The sequence below is a fragment of the Bos javanicus genome, chromosome 14 (genome assembly GCF_032452875.1).
Source record: "Bos javanicus breed banteng chromosome 14, ARS-OSU_banteng_1.0, whole genome shotgun sequence".
Lineage (NCBI taxonomy): Eukaryota > Metazoa > Chordata > Mammalia > Artiodactyla > Bovidae > Bos > Bos javanicus.
The window spans coordinates 71,429,973-71,452,558 of NC_083881.1; the positions used below are offsets into that span (position 1 = coordinate 71,429,973).

At 37.9% G+C, this 22,586-nt stretch overlaps 1 protein-coding gene across 6 annotated transcripts in view; it reads left to right on the forward strand.

Annotated features, from left to right (window-relative positions):
• Nucleotides 1-584: 584 nt before the first annotated feature.
• The window catches only part of TRIQK (triple QxxK/R motif containing), a 117,131-nt gene continuing 95,129 nt past the window's right edge, over nt 585-22,586 (forward strand). For 2 of the 6 annotated variants that reach the window (XM_061439389.1, XM_061439391.1), the window contains exon 1: nt 585-721. Coding sequence is in view for 3 of the 6 variants with exons in the window: in XM_061439388.1 (XP_061295372.1) it covers nt 11,609-11,654; nt 22,015-22,169 (201 nt within the window). In the remaining 3 variants the exon portion in view is untranslated. Of the gene's footprint in view, nt 722-9,522; nt 9,729-11,551; nt 11,655-22,014; nt 22,170-22,586 lie in introns of those variants that run through there. The other 4 variants (XM_061439388.1, XM_061439386.1, XM_061439387.1 and 1 more) reach the window with 4 other exon arrangements.

Here is a 22,586-nt window from a genome sequence, read left to right on the forward strand (position 1 = left end):
ACAGGCACTTTGACAATTGAATGAATGTCACTCTCCGACTTGGTTTCCTTGTCCATAGATTGTGGATAAAACTTTCATTGGGCGTTGTGAGGATTATCAGGTAAATATCATTCAATCGTCAGACGCTGTGCAAAAGACAGCTAGTAACAATATTTCATTCCCATTTTGTGTGTGTGAAAGGTGTGAAAACTGGGAATCTGGACATATCGCCAAACCTTTCCTAATCAGTCTGTTAAAAGCTTGCATCTGCAAACAACATTGCTTTCCTAGACAGTTCATCCTTCCCTCCAGGGATGTCCCCCAAAGAGTTTGGATGGGGAATGTGTGTGTGTGAGAGAGGTGAGAAAAGTTCAATAATCAAAAGAACGTATTTCTGTGTTTTATATTTAAAAACAAGTGGCAGTCCTTATTTTCAATTTCTAGAGTCAGTTTGCTAGACAGGGGTGAGGGCTTGAGAATCCCTTTAAACGTTGAGGAAAGGCCACATCGCCCGCGCATTTCCGTCGGGGGGCTCTAGCAGAGGATAGACAGAGAGCCTGGCCAATCGGAGCGCAGGTTAGAGCTGTTCCCGCCCCCTTCCGTCGAGCCCGCCTCTTCCCCGTGCCGCCCTCTGGGAGTCCGGCAGGCTCGTCCCGCCCCCTCCCCTGAGTGACAGGACCGTGGACAGCAACATTTCCAGCCGGACACGTAGTTGGTCGGCCCTTGCGCTGGCTGAACTGAGGTGTGTGTGTGGTGTGTGTGTGTCAGGCAGGGGCGGCGAGGGGATTGGGGAGGCCCTGCCCGTGAAGCTCGGGGTCTGGGGGTGAAAGCGGTTCCTCACTGGGCCCTCAGCGCGTTTAGGGGACGCTCGGTCCACCCCTGGGAGCTGCACTTGGGAGTACTGGGCGGAGGTGGGCGCGCAGGGGTCTTTGGCAGTGGAGGACTCCAGAGCCCAGGAAACCCCGTAGGAACGGTGGTGCGTGAGGAGCCTTCCGGGCGCTTGGGGCGCTCGCGGTGGGGGTGGGGCGGCGGGCGCAGGGCTCGCGGGTGGGCGTGGCCGCCGCGGTTGCTAAGAAACGGCGGGCCCCGCCCTGCCAGCGTGTCTGGCCCTGGCCGTCCGGCCCTGCGAAGCGGGGCTCGGCCCGCCTCCCCGCGGCCTTCCCCTTGGGTTGGGGCTAGCCCCCCTTGTGCCCTCAGTGAACTCGCGTCCCCTGATTTCGCTGTCCTGCTCTCCGATGTAGTGGGTGCAGAGCTCCCACTCAGGCCTCCCTCTCCCATGTTACTCCTCTGCACACTTCGCTCCTCGCCTTCCAAAATGAACAAGGATCTGCAGATCAGAACACGTTCAGAGAAGGGTTTCAGGCAGCCTGAGGTGGCTTTATTTGCCAGGATGGTGGGGCGGGAATGAGCCTTTTCCTGGGGTTTGGTGAATGCTTGAAGCCACAAGGTAATGGTGTCCCTGTGGATGACTAGGACAAGGGAGATAGGAGATGTGATTTCTTCCACCTGGAAGTCTTTTTGATTGCTGCTGCTGTTTGAGTTCAAGGAGCTTCTCAGGAAGTTGAGGCAAGTCATTTTTGGACAGGTCCTATTAATGTATGATCTCCCTTTCAGACCCTCTTATGGAGAAGAGTGGTTGGTACTAAGTAACTGAAGCCCTCTTTGGCTTCAATGCCCCATTTAATGATTAACTGTGAGATAGTAACCATAGATAACCATTCAGATCTCTTCTTTGCCCCCATCGTCTGGCCTCAAATGATTCAGCAGAGCAAACAATCCACAGAGAAAACACAAAGAAACTAAAAGTCTGCTTTTACTTCCTTGTGCTAGGTTTACTGTGTAAATCCCCAAGAAGGAAGCTTGTAGTGCCTGTTACCACTAGGAAGATTGACCTAAAATCAGGAATCTAGCTGTTAGGAAATATTTGCCATTGGGCAGTAACCTTCATAACTTCTCTCATCTGGGAGGTGGAGATACTTATGTGCCCTTTGGTTATAAAACGTAAGGAGAGCTAATTGTAAACTGTTATTGATTACATGTTTAACCTTTTTTTTGGTCTATATGATCTCTGTTGTTGATTCAGTATTAGTTCTTCTTACGTAGTACCTGAAATGTCCTGCATACATTTTTTCCCCATTGATATCACTAGATTTTTTCAAGTATATGCATAGCCTGAAAAAATTGGGACAGATTACTTTCTAATTCAATGATGGATGACCTTTTTGGTGGTATATACCATTTTGAGAAGCCAAGAGAAACTACTGACTCTCCCCTTAGAAAAAGACACAATTCGAAACATAAGTGGATGTTGGATAAAGAACATCTGTTTTCGATCAGCTTCTTGAGAGTTAAGAAAATTACTCTCCCATCTTGCCTCACTCCAATGTGACTTGAGTAATTTATATCCAAAAGTACTGGGAGGAGAGTTGGGTCTCTTCCATGTCTTCCACAATGCATCTTACTGTGGCTTACCTTAGTTTATGGTCTTCAATGAATCCTTTTTCTTCTTCTTTAAAAAAAAAAAAGTTTACTTTTTTAGTATTTAACAAACATGAACTACCAATGATCAATAAATGATAGCTGACTGTTAAAACCATGTAAATTGAATTTTATTATAAATGCCATTTGATCATTCTTTCAAAGAATATTCTTATATTTAAGCAAATGAAAAGAGAAATTATTGTCAACTTGTTTGGGGAAATGGTAAATTGTATTTTTTAGACAAATATTAAATACACAAACTTTCTCTTTTATCAAAGTCCATTTTTGACAAATAAAAAAATTACTTTTAGTATATGCTACTGCTGCTGCTGCTGCTGCTAAGTCACTTCAGTCGTGTCCGACTCTGTGTGACCCCATAGACGGAAGCCCACCAGGCTCCCCCGTGCCTGGGATTCTCCAGGCAAGAACACTGGAGTGAGTTGCCATTTCCTTCTCCAATGCATGAAAGTGAAAAGTGAAAGTGAAGTTTTCCAGGCAAGAGTACTGGAGTGGGGTGCCATTGCCTTCTCCAATATGTTACTAGAATTCTTTAATTCAAATGAATGACCTTTATAACATAATTTCCCATGGCTAAAAAATACTGTATTTGACTCTGGTTTGGCTCTTTTCCTGATTTCTGTATTAAAATGGAAGGCAGTAAATAGAAATATTTTGTTTGCTAATATACCTTTATCTAACTTTATTAATAAAAGTGGGCATCAGTAGTAGATACTATCATTAGATAGGGAAAATGATGAAAAAGGAAAATATGTGTGTTTTGTAATAAACATGAGTATTGTTCTTTAGCACTTACAGTTATATTCAAACTGTTTAGTATTTGACTATTATTTTCTTAACTCATCATTTATAGTAGAAAAACTAGTATAAAGATAAATTGATTACAGAGACAGTTCTAATGGAATTAGAGTTTTAGGGGCTTAGTAAATAATAGCTATTGCATTTGTAAACAGACAGGTAGAGTTGGTAATATCCAGTTCATTACAACAGAGCTGACTGGATGCATTGCTTTCAGTGGGAGACCAAAACTGAGTACTAATACTTCCTTCCCCTTTCTAGCTCTACTTCCTGTCTCAGAACCTAGACTTTAGTCCAGTGAGAGAAAATTTCAGTTTAAGGAACAGATAGATACAGTTAGAATCACTGGTCTATATGATCTAGGGCAGAGAGGGGAGAAAAAGAAGATAAACCTCTAGTGTTTACAGGTTTGTAATGGGTTATCTCTCCCCATTGAAATAATATGGACCAGTGGATTTCAGCTTTGAATCAGATAACTTCCCTGTTGAGAAGCTGTGAATACAGAGTGGGATCTGAGGCCAGGGCTATTAATCTAGTCCTCTGGTTTTTCATCCTGGATAGTACCTCTGGGCCATTTGAAGTATGTAGGGATGTTGTTAAATTATTGTTGTTGTTCAGTCACTAAGTCGTGTCTAACGCTTTGCAACCCTATGGATTGCCGCAAGCCAGGCTCCCCTGTCCTTCATTATCTCCTGGAGTTTGCTCAGACTATTAACAGGATATCCTTAAAAGCTACTGGCTTTTAGGACCTTGAAGTTTAAGGATGATGAATATTGTATAATGTAGAGGTCCACCAGCTCAGTAAAAAATTTCCTTCCTCTACTCCAATGCCAAAATCATCTCCAAACTATTCCAGTGGAGTTCCTCCACAAAGAAACATGAAACTGGAGCAAATTTCCCCCTAGCCTTTGTTCCTGTGTACCATATTTTTTCCTTATTTTTATTTGTTTTCTTTAAAATTTAAGTGTAGTAGTTTTATAATATTGTATCAGTTTTAGAAGCTACTGGGCTTCCGTGGTAGTTCAGCTGGTAAATAATCTGCCTGCAATGCAGGAGACCCCGGTTCTATTCCTGGTTCAGGAAGATCCCCTGGAGAAGGGCTAGGCTACCCACTCTAGTATTCTTGGGCTTCCCTGATAGCTCAGGCAATAAAGAATCTGCCTGCAATGCGGGAGACCTGGGTTTGATCCCTAGTTTGGGACAATTCCCTGGAGGAGGGCATGGCAACCCACTCCAGTATTCTTGCCTGAAGAATTCCACGGACAGAGGAGCCTGGTGGGCTACAGTCCATGGGGTCACAAAGAATTGGACACGACATAGTGGCTAAGCACACATACAACATAGTGATTCAGAGTTTTTGTAGATTATACCCCATTTAAATTTATTATAGAATATTAGGTAGATTTCCTATGCTCTATGACATATCCTTGTATTTATTTTATACATAGTAGTTCATGCCACTTAGTACCCTACCCCTATCATACCCCTGCTCTCTTCCAATCTCCCCACTGATAACCAGTAATTTGTTCTATGTGAGTCTGTTTCTGATTTGTTATTTTCATTCATTTTATTTTTTAGATTCCACATATAAATGATAATATACAGTATTTGTCTTATTTCCCTGAGAATAATACCTTCTAGGCCCATTTGTATTATTGCAAATGGAAAGGTTTTATTCTTTTTATGGCTAAATAGTATTCTATTATATATATATATATGTGTGTGTGTGTGTGTGTGTGTGTGTGTGTATACTTGCACACCACATCTCTGCAGTCCCATGAGCTGTAGTCCCCCAGCCTGCTCTGTCCATGGAATTTTCCAGGCAAGGATACTGGAGCAGGTTGCCATTTCCTACTTCAGGGGATCTTTCGACCCAGGAGTCAAACCAATACCTCTTGCATCTCCTGCATTGGCAGGCAGATTCTGTCCCAAGTGCCACCTGGGAAGCTTTTATATTTACATACCACATCTTCTTTATCTATTCATCTGTTGAGTATGTACCATGTTTTTGATATCAATAGATTTGACTCTTAAGTGTGAAGGTCTTAAAAATACTTCTTAGAATATGGTTATTTTTTGGTATTCTCTCGGAATGACTAAAATTATATTAGTGGAAAATAGCAATATATATTTAATTATATTTGATATTCTTAAGACTAAATATATCCTTATTGAACATAAAAGAATCATAGATTCCTAAGAGCTAAGTTTTGGTCACACTTATTATGTACATTTAATCCTTTCTTATATGGTTCGAGTGTTAAGTATCTTTGCAACAATAGAGTGAATAGGTATACATTTTCATGAAAAAGAAAAGACGGCTTCTTAGCTTCAGTTCAGCTCAGTTCAGTCGCTCAGTTGTGTCTGACTCTTTGCGACCCCATGAATCGCAGCACGCCAGGCTGTCCTGTCCATCACCAACTCCTGGAGTAAACTCAGACTCACGTCCATGGAGTCAGTGATGCCATCCAGCCATCTCATCCTCTGTTGTCCCCTTCTCCTCCTGCCCCCAGTCCCTCCTAGCATCAGAGTCTTTTCCAATGAGTCAACTCTTCGCATGAGGTGGCCAAAGTACTGGAGTTTCAGCTTTAGCATCATTCCTTCCTAAGAAATCCCAGGGCTGATCTCCTTCAGAATGGACTGGTTGGATCTCCTTGCAGTCCAAGGGACTCTCTTCTTAGCTTACTTTTTACTAATTCCCTTGTAGCTCAGATAAAGAATCTGCCTGCAATGCAGGAGACCTGGGTTTGATTCCTGGTTTGGGGAGATCCACTGGAGAAGGAAATGGCAACCCACTCCAGTATTGTTGCCTGGAGAATCCCATGGACAGAGGAGCCTGGCAGGTCACAAGAGTGGGACATGACTTAGCGACTAGATCACCATAGCTTACTTTTTAGTTTTGCAGTGTTAAAAAGACAATGATAGATAAATCCTCTGTACTTAGTGGTTTAACAAACTCTGTTGTATTGAATCAGAAGGTGGATACAAGTCCTTAAATGAGAGGATCTTATCAGTTTCATGGTTTTCAAGCCAAACATGGAGAATGAAGCAGGAATAAAGTAGCTTAGTTCTTCTGTAATGGTATTTTACAGAACAAAGTTGCAAAAGCAGCAGACCAGTTAGACTGAACACCTTAAAATTTTGGCGAAGACGAAGATAGTTTAATCCCAAAGCATTTTTTACGTACTTTGAATTTTAAAACATTCAAATATATATCTGTATAAGAAATTATATGGATACCTGTGACAGATCCTAATTGTGGATTGCAGTTTATAACCTCTACCAGGTAGAAAGTGCACTGGATTGAAAGCTTCAGACCTGGCTTCTTGCAGTAGATATATCATTTGTTAGATTTTATAATGTCTTCAGGCATCAAGTTCCTTATTTGAGAATAGCAAGAGTTGAAGATTTTTACTGGTTTTCTACCATTTTTTTCTGAAGAATATGCTTGCATATTATGAAAATTCTCATTATTCACAGTGATTCACTATAGCACTGAATCTTTCTGGGCAGGGATATATTAGATTTTTTAAGGTATAATTTAAACAATAATCTCCCAGTTCCTGATTTCATTTTGTCTGTTTGTAGAGGTTTATTCTCTTCTTCTTTCTTCAATATTTCCCTCAACCTCCACACATGCACACATTTGGAAAACACTGGATTATGTAGAAATGATCTATATAGGTTCTTTCAATGCCAAATTTTTCTGGATAAATATAGCATTTGAAATGAATAAAGTGAAACAACAACAACAAAAAATCCCACAAAGCCAAGAAAAAGGAAATTGGCAGAATACTCAGGCATACCTGTGAAAATCTGAGAAGAATTTTAAGGTAAGGAAGAACACTTGATAGAATTCTTTGATATCTAACACATAGAGAGGAGAACTCTGTGTAAAAAGAGCCATGATTAAGTGACGGTGGAAAGAAGATAAGGTAGAACAAAAAGAGAGTGAAAAAACTGAAAAAAATGTGAGAATTGTATTAGTTTTATATTCCTGATGTAACTAGCACAAATTCAGGATGTTATAATTCTGTACTTCAGAAGTCTGATATAGCTTTTACTGAACTACAATCAGTGTATGGGCAGGACTTCTTTCTTTTCAGGGACCTCTGGGAGAGATGTTTCCTTGCCTTTTCCATCTTCTGGAGCTGCACACATTCATTGATTTATAAAGATGATTCCTCCATCTTCAGAGCCAGCAACATTGCATCTCTCTGACTATTCTTCTGTAGTCAGATACACTTATGACCACAACTAGGATAACTTAAAACATTTAGAGACTCAGTTGGATAGTCCAGGAGGTTATTCCTTGAATCACATCTGCAAAGTTCCTTTTGCAGTATAAGGTAACACATTCGCAAGTTCTAAAAATTAGAACTTGGGCATCTTTGAGGGGGAACATTATCCTGCCTACCACATAACATACTAAATAAGTCCACATTTGAGGCAGTAAAGAGTAGAACTGATGTTACTATAGAAAATTTAATGTGTGGAGAACAGACTTGAAAAGTTATCCTAGCTAAAATACTGAATGCATGAAAAGAAAACTGTGTTTGGAGAAAAAAGAATGAAGTCCATTGTATGAACGCTTGGAATTTCTGATAATTGTTCCTAAAGAAGAGAACAGAACAATTCAGAAAAATGTAATAAAGAGACTGTTGTTGTTGTTGTTTTTCCGTTGCTAAATCACGTCTGACTCTTTGTGACCCCATGAACTGCAGCAGCCAGGTTTCCCTGTTCTTCTCTGTCTCCTGCAGTTTGCTTAAACTCATGTCCACTTAGTCAGTAATGCCACCCAATCATCTTATCATCTGTTGTCTCCTTCTCCTCTTGCCTTCAATCTTTCCCAGCATCAGGGTCTTTTCCAATAAGTCAGCTCTTCGCATCAGGCGGCCAAAGTATTGGAACTTTAGCATCAGTCCTTCCAATGAAAATTCAGGGTTGATTTCCTTTTGGATTGCCTAGTTTGATCTCCTTGCTGTCCAAGGGATTCACAAGAGGCTTATTCAGCACCAAAGTTTGAAAACATCAATTTTTCGGTGCTCAGCCTCCTTTATGGTCCAACTCTCACATCCATACATGACTACTAGAAAAACCGTAGCTTTGACTATATGGACCTTTGTTAACAAAGTGATGTCTCTGCTTTTTAATACATTCTCTAGGTTTGTCATAACTAGTCTTCCAAGGAGCAAGTGTCTTTAGTTTTGTGGCTGCAGTCACCATCCACATTGTTTTTGAATCTAAGTAAATAAAACTTTTCACTATTTCTGCTTTTTCCCCAACTATTTGCCATGAAGTGGTAGGACTGGATGCCATGATCTTTGTTTTTTGAATGTTGAGTTTTAAGCCAGCTTTTTCACTCTCCTCTTTGACTTTCATCAGAAAGCTCTTTAGTTTCTCTTTACTTTCTGCCATTAAAATGGTATCATCTGCATATCTGAGGTCGTTGATATTTCTCTCAGCAATCTTGATTCCAGCTTGTGCTTCATCCAGTCCAGCATTCGCATGATGTACTCTGCATATAAGTTGAATAAGCAGGGTGGCAGTATGCAGCTTTGATGTACTCTTTCCCAGTTTGTTTTTCCATGTCCAGTTCTAACTTTTGCTTCTTGTCTTGCATACAGGTTTCTCTGGAGGCAGGTAAGGTGGTCTGGTATTCCCATCTCATTAAGAATATTCCACTACTACTACTAAGTCACATCAGTCGTGTCTGCCTCTGTGCGACCCCATAGACGGCAGCCCACCAGGCGCCCCTGTCTCTGGGATTCTCCAGGCAAGAACACTGGAGTGGGTTGCCATATCCTTCTCCAATGCATGAAAGTGAAAAGTGAAAGTGAAGTTGCTCAGTTGTGTCCGACTCTTAGTGACCCCATGGACTGCAGCCCACCAGGCTCCTCCATCCATGGCATTCTCCAGGCAAGAGTACTGGAGTGGGGTGCCATTGCCTTCTCCGAGAATATTATACAGTATGTTGTAATTCACACAGTCAAAAGTTTTTAACATTGTCAATGAAAAAGAAGTAGATGTTTTTCTGAAATTTCCTTGTTTTTTCTATGATCCAGCATATGTTGGCAATTTGATCTCTGGTTCCTCTTCCTTTTCTAAATCCAGCTTGTACATCTGTAAGTTCTTGGTTCATGAACTGCTGAAAATCATGAAGGATTTTGAGCATAATCTCAATGGTATGTGAAATGTGTGCAATTGTATAGTAATATGAACATTTTTGGCATTGCTTTTTTTGAGATTGGAATGAAAACTGACCTTTTCCAGTCCTGAGGCCACTGCTGAGTTTTCCAAATTTACTGGCATGACGAGTGCAGCATGTTAACGGCATCATCTTTTAGGATTTGAAATAGCTCAGCTGGAATTTCATCACCTCCATTAGCTTTGTTCATAGTAATACTTCTTAAGGCTCACTTGATTTCACACTCCAGGATGTCTAGCTCTAGGTGAGTGACCACACCATCGTGGTTATCTGATCATTAGGAGCTTTTTTGTACAGTTCTGTGTATTCTTGCCACCTTGTGTTAATCTCTCCTGTTTCTGTTAGGTCCTTGCCATTTTTGTCCCTTATTGTGCCCATCTTTGCATGAAATGTTCTCTTGGTATCTCCAATTTCCTTAAAGAGATCTCTAGTCTTTCCCATTCTGTTGTTTTCCTCTATTTCTCTGCATTGTTCATTTAAGACTTTCTTATCTCTCTTTGCTGTTCTCTCGAACTCTCCATTCAGTTGGGTATATCTTTCCCTTTCTCCTTTGCCTTTTACTTCTCCTCTTAGCTACTTGTAAGCCCTCCTCAGAGAACCACTTTGCCTTCTTGCATTTCTTTTTCTTGGGGATGGTTTTAGTATCCCCTTCCTGTACAGTGTTACGAATCCCTGTCCTTATTTCTTCAGGTACTCTGTCTACCAGATCTAGTTCCTTGAATCTATTCATAAAAGTTTTGGTATATTCATAAGAGTTTTGATTTAGGTCATACCTTAACAACTTGGAGCCTGAATTTTCAATAAACAGAAATAGCAGGAAAAAAATTTTCTGAGCTAAAAAAGATCAATAGACACAGAAAGGATATTTCTTATATAAGTATGACAGCTCAGATACACAATGTCAACAGTTTTTCAACTCATAATGATGAAGGAAAAAAATCCTTCCTATATGTAGAAGGAGAGAGGAGAAGATAGGGCGTTATTATCAGGAAACCAAACTTAATATGGTTGCAGACTTTTTTTCTGTAGTTTTAAATACTAGATGACAACAGATAAATATTTTTAGAGTTAAAATTCCATGCAATTTGTTTTGTTCACACACAGCAACAGAAAACCATTCTTAAATATATAAAACCTCTAAACTACATACTTTTTACTTCTGGAGGAAAAAAGATAATAATAAGATGATACAATATAAGTGCAAAAGCAATGGTATATTAAAAATCAAAACATATAGGTTTCTAGGATATAGAGTGGCTTTAAATAATTAAGTCTAATTAAAAATTTAAGTAAAAACTGCATGAGAAGATATATAATGTAAAATTTATTCAGTAATAATAATCTAGATTTAATAAAGTATGTGATGTTTTGATTTATTTACGCCAGAGATGAAACCTGGTAATTTAAGATATGAATACATTAAAAAATACATCCAGCAAATTGTGACCCAGGCCCACCCACATCTGGCTTGTTTTTATAGAACCCAGGAACCAAAAATATTTTTTGTGTTTTAAATGGTTGAGAAAAAATTGAAACAATAATTTTTGCAAGGTGAAAGAATATGAATTTCTAATCTTATTGATTATAAATAAAGTTTTATTGAAACACAGTTACACTCATTTGTTTACATATTGTCTATAGCTGCTTTTGCATTAAAACAGCAGTTTTGAGTAATTGCAACAGTGATGTAAATGCGGTGCTCTCCTTGCTTTGCATTGCTCCTCAGAGCACTACAAATCACACTGACAAAATTGAGTTATAATTTGACTTTGCCTCTTCACCTGAAGAGCCCCAAGTATTTTTGATCTGACCTTTTACAGACAAACTTTGCAACTCCTAATCTAAAGTATGTGTATGAACTTTGGTGTATAAGACTGAGACTTTGATTTCAGTCCATGGTACCCAAATTTACTCAGCTATTGCCCTTCAATATGCTACTTACCGTAGCATCTCTTTGGTCTTATATGGACTGAGGTTAAAACCAAGTATATATTATTCTGTATATTTAATAATCTAGATTTTCTTTTTTTCATTTCATGCTTTAAATGAAACAAAATTCATGTAAAGATTTCAAATATCACTTCCAAAGACAAAAGTCAGTTAATACTGCTGTAAGAAGAAAAAATGAATGCTTTACTATGGTATGCCAAAATCGTACGTGCTTTTAGATGTAAGCACATACCACATTTAATAAGTTGGTTGTGTGTCAATCATTTAATCAGCCTATATTTGTGGCAAGCACAGGTGAATTATTTCAGAGGAAGTGGCATTGAAACGCAGTTTTGAAGGGTGCCTGCAAATTCAAGGTGAATGAGGCTGGCGCTAAGGTAACATGGAGAATAAGATGTGTAAAGCCACTAGACTGTCAGTAGGGTCGTGTGACTGGAAAATGAAAGAAATTCTGTAGCTGGAACAGAATTTGGAAAAATAGTGGCTGGAGTTGAGACAATAAAGACCTGTTAGCCCAGGCTAAGAAGCCTAGTATGTCATGCAAAATGGTCTTCATTTTGTGGGCAAACGAAGATCCATTTCAGACGTTTGAACTGTAGAGACACATGATCAGATTAGTATTAATAATATTTAGATATTGGTTCTTAAATTTTTCAAATGTAGCCCTCCCTAAAATTCTCCAATGTTATGACTTATAGTTTCATGCGGCGTAAGTTGCCTTGAGATATACCCATTTATATTCTATTTATAACAGTTCTTCCTTGAGGGAGATATACAAACAATCCCCCAATGTCTTTTCTCCATTTTACAGATGTAAAATCTATATCTCAGATAAATGATCTGAACACAGCTCTTCCTTGTAAAGGAAAGTGAGTGAGTTCTTTGATTAGATAGATTTGAATTCAATTTTCTACCTTTTCCCTGTTAACTGTGCATGCTTGAAAAACTCACTTAATAATTAGAAAACCTAGTTTTTCCAGTTGGGTTTTATTGTATTTATCCCACAGGAATATGAGAATTTCTGATAACATATGTGACATGCTTAACACAACAAATGGAAACTGTTGATATTTTTATTATTACTGATATTAATCATCATCATTATAAGGGTTCAACACCAATTATTCACATTTTCAAAATCCCAAGTTTTGAAAAATGTTTCCCAAGATTTTCACAAATTCATTTGATGCAAACCAGCCTTGAAGTGACAGGGGACGACTTATATACTTATTTTTTTAGTCAGTGTCAATATTGATAAGATTTTGCTGTGAAATATTGCTATGCTGCCCCCATACATGTTATATAATTATAGTAGCTGTGAGACATAGTTACTTTCTGTAGTCTCCAAGACACATCTGGCCCAAGCATTTTAGATAAAGACTACACATCTATATTATGATTCCTTTAATAACAGCTTCGAGATATAATTCACAGTCATAAAATTTATGATTTTAAAGTGTACCATTCAGTGGTCTTAGCATATTCAGAGTGAGGTGTGTGATCATCACTATCTAATTTTAGAATATATTTATCACCTCAAAAAGTACCCTTTATTGGTCATTCCCTATTTCTTTTGCTCTCACCCTCAGCCATGAAAAGTGAAAGTGAAAGTCACTCAGTCATGTTTGACTCTTTGTGACCCCATGGACTGTATAGTCTATGGAATTCTCCAGGCCAGATTACTGGAGTGGGTAGCTGTTCCCTTCTCCAAGGTATCTTCCCAACCCAGGGGTTGAACCCAGGTCTAATGCTTTGCAGGCAGATTCTTTACCAGCTGAGTCACCAAGGAAGCCCCAAAATACATGAGTGGGTAGCCTATCCCTTCTCCAGAGGATCTTCCCTATCCAGGAATTGAACTGGGGTCTCCTGCATTGCAGGCAGATTCTTTACCAGCTGAAGTGCCAGCCTAAGTAACCATTTATCAATCTATTTTCTGTTCCTATGCTGCTGCTGCTGCTAAGTCACTTCAGTCGTGTCCGACTCTGTGTGACCCCATGGACGGAAGCCCACCAGGCTCCCCCGTCCGTGGGATTCTCCAGGCAAGAACGCTGAAGTGGGTTGCCATTTCCTTCTCCAGTGTGTGAAAGTGAAAAGTGAAAGGGAAGTTGCTCAGTCGTGTCTGACTCCTTGTGACCCCATGGACTGCAGCCCACCAGGCTCCTCCATCCGTGGGATTTTCCAGGCAAGAGTACTGGAGTGGGGTGCCATCACCTTCTCCGATAGATTTTCTCATTCTGAATATTATATATAAAGAGAATAAACAGGAATGATGCATTAATTGGACTTTTTGTAAATGACTTCTTTCACTTAGCATAAAGTTTTCAAAGTTCATCCATGTTGTACCATGTATCAATATTTCATTACTTCTTTTTATGTTGAATTAATATGGAATTGTATGGTTATACCACATTTTGTTTACCTATTCATCATGGATTGTTTTCACTTTCTGGCTATAGGGATAATGCTTCTATTTACATTTGTGTACACATTTTTATGTGACTATATTTTCATTTCTGTCACATGTATACCTGGAAATGGAATTTCTAGGTCACATGGCCTTTCTGTTTAGACTCTGAGGAGCTGCCAAACTGCTTTCCAAAGTGGCTGCACCATTTTGCTTTCCTACCAGCAATATGTGAAGGTTCTAGTTTGTTCACATCCACATCAATACTCCTTATTGTCTGTCTTTTGGTATAGCTATCCTTCTTGTTGTTGTTCAGTCTATACGTCGTGTTTGACTCTTTGCAGTTCTATGAATTGCAGCATGCCAGGCTTTCCTGTCCTTCACTCTCTCCCAGAGTTTGCTCAAATACATCTGTTGAGTCAATGATGCTAATCCAACCATCTCATCCTCTGTTGCCCCCTTCTCCTACCCTCAGTCTTTCACAGCATCAGGATCTTTTCCAATGAGTTAGTTCTCTGCATCAAGTGACCGAAGTATTGGAGCTTGAGCTTCAGTAGCAGTCCTTCCAGTGAATAGTCAGGACTGATTTCCTTTAGGATTGACTGGTTTGATCTATTTGCTGTCCAAGGGACTCTCAAGAGTCTTCTCCAGCACAATACTGGAAAAACTATAGCCTTGACTACACGAAACTTTGTCAGCAAAGTAATGTCTCTACTTTTTAATATGCTGTCTAGGTTTGTCATTGCTTTTCTTCCAAGGATCAAGTGTCTTTTAATTACGTGATGGCGGTTACTGTCCACAGTGATTTTGGAGCCCAAGAAAATAAAATCTGTCACTATTTCTACTTTTTTCCCCACCTATTTGCCATGAAGTCATGGAACCACATGCCATGGTCTTCATTTTTTGAATGTTGAGTTCTAAGCCAGCATTTTCACTCTCCTCTTTCACCTTCATCAAGAGGCTTTTTTCCTTCACTTTCTGCACTTAGAGTGGTATCATCTGCATATGTGAGGTTGTTGATATTTCTCCCAGCAGTCTTAATTCCAACTTGTGAGTCATTCAGCCTGACATTTTGCATGATGTACACTGCATATAAGTTAAATAAGCAGGGTGACAATATACAGCTTTTACCTACTCTTTCCCAATTTTAATGGAGAAGGCAATGGCACCCCACTCCAGTACTCTTGCCTGGAAAATCCCATGGACGGAGGAGCCTGGTAGGCTGCAGTCCATGGGGTTGCTAAGAGTCGGACACGACTGAGCGACTTCACTTCACTTTCCCAATTTTAAACCAGTTCATTGTTCCATGTCTGGTTCTAACTTTTGCTTCCTGCTCTGCATATAGGTTTCTTACCAGACAAGTAAGGTAATCTAGAATTCCCGTATCTTGAATTTTCCATAGTTTGTTGTGATCCACAAAGTCAAAGCCTTTAGCATAGTCAGTGAAGTAGAAGGAGATGTTTTTCTGGAATTCCTTTGCTTTTTCTGTGATGCAATGTCTTTTTGAATTAGTGTTTATTCTTTTCAGAAAAATACCAGGAAATAGAATTAATAGATTATATAGTAGTTCTATTTGTAATTTTTTTTAGGGACCTCCATTCTGTTTTCATAGTGGCTATACCAACTTACATTCTCACCAACAGTTCCCTATGTTCCTTTTTCTCTACATTCTTGCCAACCCTTGTTAATTTTTGTCTTTTTGATCATAACCAGTCTGACAAGTGTGAAGTAATATCTCATTTCCCTGATGATTAATGATTTTGAGCATCTTTTAATGTGCCTGTTGGCCATCTCTATGTCATTGGAAAAATGTCTATTCAAGTCTTCTGTGCTTTTTGTATTTGGTTTTTTTGTTTGTTTGTTTGTTTGTTTTTTAAAGCTGAGTTTTATGCATCCTTGTTATATTTTGAATATTGACCCTGTATCAGATCTGTCATTTGCAAATATCTTCTCCCATTCAGTGGGCAGCATTTTCGTTTTGCCATAGTTTCTTCACCTGTGCAAGAGCTTTCTTATTTAATGTAGTCCTATTTGTTTATTTTTGCTTCTATTTTCCTTGCCTGGCGAGGCAGATCCAAAAAAATATTGCTGAGACTAATGTTAAAGAGCATATTATGTTTTCTTCTAGGAGTTTTATGGTTTAATGGCTTACATTTAAGTCTTTAATCCATTCAGTTTTTTTTTTTTTGTATACTATGTGGAAAAGTAGTGCACTGTGAGTCGGTCACGTGTAACCGGCCAGTTTACCCAACACCATTTATTGAAGAGGTTGTCTTTTCCCTATTTCATAGTCTTACTTCCTTCTTTGTAGATTAATTGATCAGGAAAGTGTACGTTTCTTTTTGGACTCAGTTCTATTTCATTGATTTCTGTGTCTTTTTTTTGGTGCCACTCTCACACTGTTTTGATTACCATAGCTTTGTAGTGTAGTTTGAAGTAAGGGAGGGTGATGGCTCCATCTTTGCTCTTCTTTCTCAATATTGCTTTGACTCTTCAGGGTCTTTTTATGTTTTCATACAAATTTTATAGTTATTTGTTCTAGTTTGGTAAATAACCCTTTGGGATTTGATAGGACTTGCATAAGTCTGTTGATTTCCTTGAATGATAGGATCATTTTAACCATACTATTTCAGTCCATGAACACAGTATATTTTTCAATTATTTGTGTGGCTTCAGTTTCTTTCATCAGTGTCATAGTTTTCTGAATACAGGTCTTTTGCAACCTTGGTTAGATTTATTTCTAGGTATTTTATTCTTTTTAATGTAATTATAGATGGGATTATTTTCTTAATTTCTCTGATAGTTCATTGCTAGTGTATAGAAATGCAACAGTTTCTGTATATTAACATTTTGAATTCATTGAGGAGTCCTAACCATGGAGTCATAACAGTTTTGTGGTTATATCTTTAGAATTTTCTGTATATTTGTATGTGTATATAAATCATATGGGTTTCCCTGGTAGCTCAGCTGGTAAAGAATCCACCTGCAATGCAAGAGACTCCAGTTCAATTCCTGGTTCGGGAAGATCCTTTGGAGAAGGGATACCCAATCCAGTATTCTTGGGCTTTCTTTGTGTCTCGGATGTAAAGAATCCACCTGTAATGTGGGAGACCTGGGTTTGATCCCTCGGTTGGGAAGATCCACTGGAAGAGGACATGGCAATCCACTCCAGTATTTTTGGCTGGAGAATCCCCATGGTCAGAGGAGCCTGGAGGGCTACAGTCCATGGGCTTGCAAAGAGTCAGACATGACTGAACAACTAAGCGCAGCACAGCATAAATTATATACATATTTTACATATATGTGTATATATATAGTATACACACACATAAATATATTCATGTCATCTCTAAATAGTAAATTTTGTCTCCTCCTTTCCAATTTGGATTTCTCATTTCTTTTTCTTGTTTGATTGCTGTGTCTATGACTTCTAATACTATGAAGCCATCTATGCCTAGATTTTGTTGAGAGTATTTTTTTTTAATATATTACTGATTAAATTTTATTACTGGTAATTTTTCCTCTTCATATTTTCTAATTCTTCCTGATTCAGTCTTGGGAAATTCTACATCTTTAGAAATTGATCCATTTCTTCTAGGTTTTCCATTTTGTTGGCACATAATGGCTTGTGGTGATCTCTTATGAGCCTTTTATTGGCACATAATAGCTTATAGTAATCTCTTATGGGCCAACTGTGGTATCAGGTGTCATGTCTCCTTTTTCATTTTGATTTAATGTTTTGAGCGCGCTCTGTCTTTCTTGATGAGTCTGGCTAAAGAGTCATCCATTTTGTTTGTCTTTTCCAAAAACCAACTAATAGTTTTATTGAACTTTACCTCTCTTCCTCTCTCTCCTTTTTTTGTCTCTGTTTATTTCTATTCTGGTATTTTTTATTTAGTTCCTTCTATTAACTTTGGATTTTGTTAGTTCTTTATTTTCTATTCTTTTAGGTGTAAGATCAGATTGTTTATTTCATATTTTTTTGTTTCCTGAAAAAAACAGGCTTTTATCACTGTAAATTTCCATCTTAGAACTAACTTTTCTGCATTTCAAAGATTTGGGGTTGTTGTGCTTTAATTTTCACTTGTCTCCAGGTATTTTTTTTACTTCATTTTATTTTTGTCTGTTTCTCGTTGGTTGTTTAACTAGCATATTGTTTAGCTTCCACATGTTTGCATTTTCTGTAGTTTTTTTTTTTTTTCTTCTTGTATTTGATTTCTAGTCTCATAGCATTTTGGTAAGAAAAAACTGCTTGATATATTTTCAGTCTTCTTAAATTTATTAAGGTGTATTTTGTGGCCTAGCATGTGGTCTGTCATGGAGAATGTCCCATGTGCACTTGAATTTGTGTACTGTGATATTTTGAGATGGAATATTTCACGCGTATCTACGAATTCCATTTGCTCTAATATGTCATTTAGGGCCAGTGTTTTTCTCATTAATTTTCTGTCTAGATGATTTGTCCATTGATGTAAGTGTGGTGGTAAAATCCTTTACTACTATTGTATTACTGTAAGTTTCTCCTTTTATATTGGTTAATATTTGCTTTATTTAGGTACTCCCATACTGTATGCATTTATATTTACAATTACTATATCTTCTTGTTGGATTGATCCCATTATCATTATGCATTGACATTCTTTATCTCTTGTTACAGTTTTTGTTGTAAAAAAATTTCATCTGTCAGCGCTATGCCAGCCTTTTTTGTTTCAATTTACATGAGTAGTTTTTTCATTTCTTCACTTTCAGTCTATGTGTGTCTTTAGATATGTAATGAATCTTTTGTAAAAAGCGTATATATGGGTCTTAATTTTTTAATCCTTCAGTGAATGCCTTTTCATTGGAACATTAAGTCCATTTAAGCTTAAAGTAATTATTTGATAGGTATGAACTTATTGTCATTTGATTAACTGTTTTTGGGTTTTTACTGTAGTTCTTTTTTCTTTTTTTGTTCTTTTTCTTCCATTTTGACTTGATGACTATTTTAATGTTGTTTAGATTCTCTTTTTTTGCAGTTTTGTGTGTATATCTATTTTAGGTTTTTGATTTGTGGTTACTGTGTGGTTCATATATAACAACCTATGTATGTATGTATACACATATGTATATGTGTGTGTGTGTGATTATTTTAAGTTTATGATCTATTTACTTTGAAGGCATTCTGACCACCTTATATTTTTATTCCCCCACTGCTACATTTGATGTTTATATTTTTGTGTCTCTTAACTATTTATTGTGGATATAGATGATAATAGTCCTACTAGTTTTATAAGTAGGTGATTTATTACTTTTGCTGTATGTTTACCTTTATCAGTGAGATTTTTTTTCATTTCATAATTTTCATATTTCTAATGTGGCCTTTTCTACTTAGAGGAGTCCCTTCAATATATCTTTTAGACTGAGTTTGGTGGTGTTGAATTCAGCTTCTGCTTGTCTGTAAAACTTTTGGTTTTGCTAAGAAATCTGAATGAAAGCCATGTCAGGTAAAGTATTTTTGGTTGTGAGTTTTTCTCTTTCATTGTTATATATATTATGCCACTACTTCCTCATCTGCAGAGTTTCTGCTAAAAATCAGCTGATATGGGAGTTTCCTCAAACTTAACTTGCTGCTTTTAATAGCCTTAGGAGAGTTCCTTAATATAACTTGTTGCTTTTAACTTACTGCTTTTAATATCCTCTTGTTATCTTTAATTTTTGCCATTTTATTTATAAAGTGTTTTGGAATGAGCCTTTTTGTGTTCATCTTGTTTTGGAATCTCTGTGCTTCCTGGACTTGGATGTCTGCTTCCTTCCCCTGGTTAGGGACATTTTCAGCTATTATTTCTGCTCCTTCCTGTCTTTCTTCTGAGGCTCCTATAATGTAGATGTTAGTTCCCTTGATATTGTCCAAGAGAACTGTTAAACTATCCTAATTTTTTTTTAATTTTTTTTTTTCCATTCAGCTTGGTTAATTTCCACTAGTCTATCTTCCAGATGGCTTATCTGTTCCTCTGTATCTAATCTACTATTGATTTCTGCTAGTAAATTTTTTATTGCAGTTATTGTAATTTTTGCTCCATTTGGGTCTTCTTTATATTTTCTAATACTTTGTTGAAATTCACACTGTGTTCATCCATTCTCCTGAATTTGGTGAGCATCTTTATGATTATTACCTTGAATTCTTTATTGGATAGATTGCTTATCTCACCTTTGTTTGCGTCTTTTTCTGAGATATGACCTGTTCCTTCATTTAAGACATATTTCTCTGTCACCTCATTTTGCCCAGTTCTCTGTGTTTGTATTTGTTAGATTGATCAGTTACATGTCTTATTCTTGAAGTGGCCTTATGTAATAGACATCCTGGGTGGCCCAACGGCATCCTCCACTCTGGTCACCAGAACTATATGTTCTAAAAGTGTCCCCTACATGGACTGCATGTGCTGTCTGTTGTGGTGGGGCCAACTACCATGTTTGTGATGGTAGGTGAGGCTGGCCCCAGCCTGGTTGACTGTGAAGTCATGTGTTATGTGTTAGCTGTAGGCCTGCTAGGGATAGAATGAGCTTCCCATGCCATTGGTTATACAGCTTGGGGGAAACAGGACTGCTTCTCACCTGTTGCTGGGTGGGGCTAGGTCCTAACATGACTGTTTGCATGGTCCAGGGGGTTACTGGGCTGGTACTTACTGCTAGAGAGAGGAGCCAAGTCTTTGCGTGGCTGTCTACACATTCCAGGGAGGTATGGGCCTTTTGCTGTCCCACTACTGGCTTGAGGCAGGATTCCAAAATGAGAGTTGACAATGCTGATGTTACTGCCATAGAATGAGCTCCCAGAAATGGTTGTTGCCAGATTCTCTATCCCCATGGGGAGCCCCAGTTGCTTCCTGCCTCTCTGGGAGGCTCTCTGAGTCAGCAAGTGGATCTGACCACGCTCCTCTCAAGACTGTTGCCTCTGTGCCGGGAGGCAAAGCTTGTGAGGTTTGGGTCATGCCCTTTGAGAGCAGAGAGTCTATTCCTGTAGCTTTCTGGTTTTCCCAAACACAAGACTTCCTGGTTTTCAAAGCCAAGTGTTCTGAGGGTTTGTCTTCCTGGTGCAGGATCCCCAGGCTAGGGAGCTTAGTGTGGGGATCAGACCCCTTAGTCCATGGGGAGGAACACTAAGATTTTGATATTATTTTCATTTGTGGTTTGACAACTTGAGGAAATGGGTTCTGACTATATGGCATCTCTCCCTCTCATATTCATTTCCGTGTTTTCCCTTCTTTACGTATTTAGTTGTAGAAGATTCTTTATGCTAGTCTTAATGTTGTTTTCATGGAGAATTGCTCTGTAAGTAGGTGTAATTTTAGTGTATCTGTTTGGAATGAGGTGTGCTTATGGTCTTCCTACTTCATCATCTTGGCCACTTCTGCAAGATATTTTTAATGATGTAATTATAATTAGTAAAAATTGTATTCTCAAATACTTAGAGTTACATTTTGAGTTGCTTATTATTATCAGATAGCAGTTTGGAACCACTTAAATTTGATATTCTTATTTATGTGAGAACAATTGGAACATAAAGCTAGAGATAAGTTCAGTTCCTGGATAGTAAATATTTTTTTGAAAAAAATGAATAAACTGTACATTATTTTATTTTCTTATTGCTTTTTAATGAAAATTTGGCTTAGAAAGTAACATGTACTTAACAAATTATGGTTGAATAAATATAATTATGTTTATAGATCAACTCTACAAATTGCCCTAATGGAAAATAAATTCAAATCAGTCTCTATATTCATATTTAAGTCTAAAATGTAGAGGAAACATCTCTTACTGCTTTACAGATAATCACTATACAATGAATCATTCTTAAAGTGTGATCTGCATAAATAATGTTGCTGTTGATTATAGTGAAAGAGGGTCTTTACTTAAATAAGTTTGGGACACCTCGGTTCAAGTAAATTTCAATAGGCTTTTCTATTACAAGACTTCTCAGAGCCTTTTAATGAAATTGTATCTTGTGTAAAGGGGGGAATAGTATGCAGTGTTTTTTCAAGTATATATTGGCATAGAAACTTAATTTGAATGAACATATAATAGAGTTAGCGAGCCATAAACCACAACTTGGAAAATGCTACTACAGTGATTTTATTTTGCATACACTAAGGAACTGGAGATCATCCATTTAATATTTCCATATACTCTATTTGAATTCCAGTAAGAAAAAGCAATCAGAATATTATTATTGGTGGAATTGAATTTGCCAGGAATGCGAGCACAGCTTCCTCAGTAAAGATCTTGCCTTTGGAAACATCTCACCTCTTGGCAGCTCTCCAGAGTTCAGACTTGGCAGCCTCAAGGACAAAGCACAAGGTGTGTTTATTTGATTTAACATTTGGCAAAAGGTGTTTTGACTTGTGGTTTGTTTTCTTTCACTTTGTTTTTCTTGTTTTTGTTTGTTTTTGGCAATGAACTTGAGTTTGGAATTTGTTCTTTCTTATGGGAGGCAGGATTACGATGGGGAAATGTTTTTACTTGAATTTATTTTGTGATTTTGGATAAATCCAAGAAAACAGAGTGAGGTCTATAAAACCATAAACCTTTATCTGATTAATTTGTTAAATCATTTAGTATTATTGTCTATGAGAATTTGTTGCCAAATTAAAATATTTGATCTCTCTTGATATTTGGTACACTATGATATTTTGGTACTTTACTGTATTTTGATAATTATACATTGGTTAAAAGGTAATGGCACCCCACTCCAGTACGCTTGCCTGGAAAATCCCA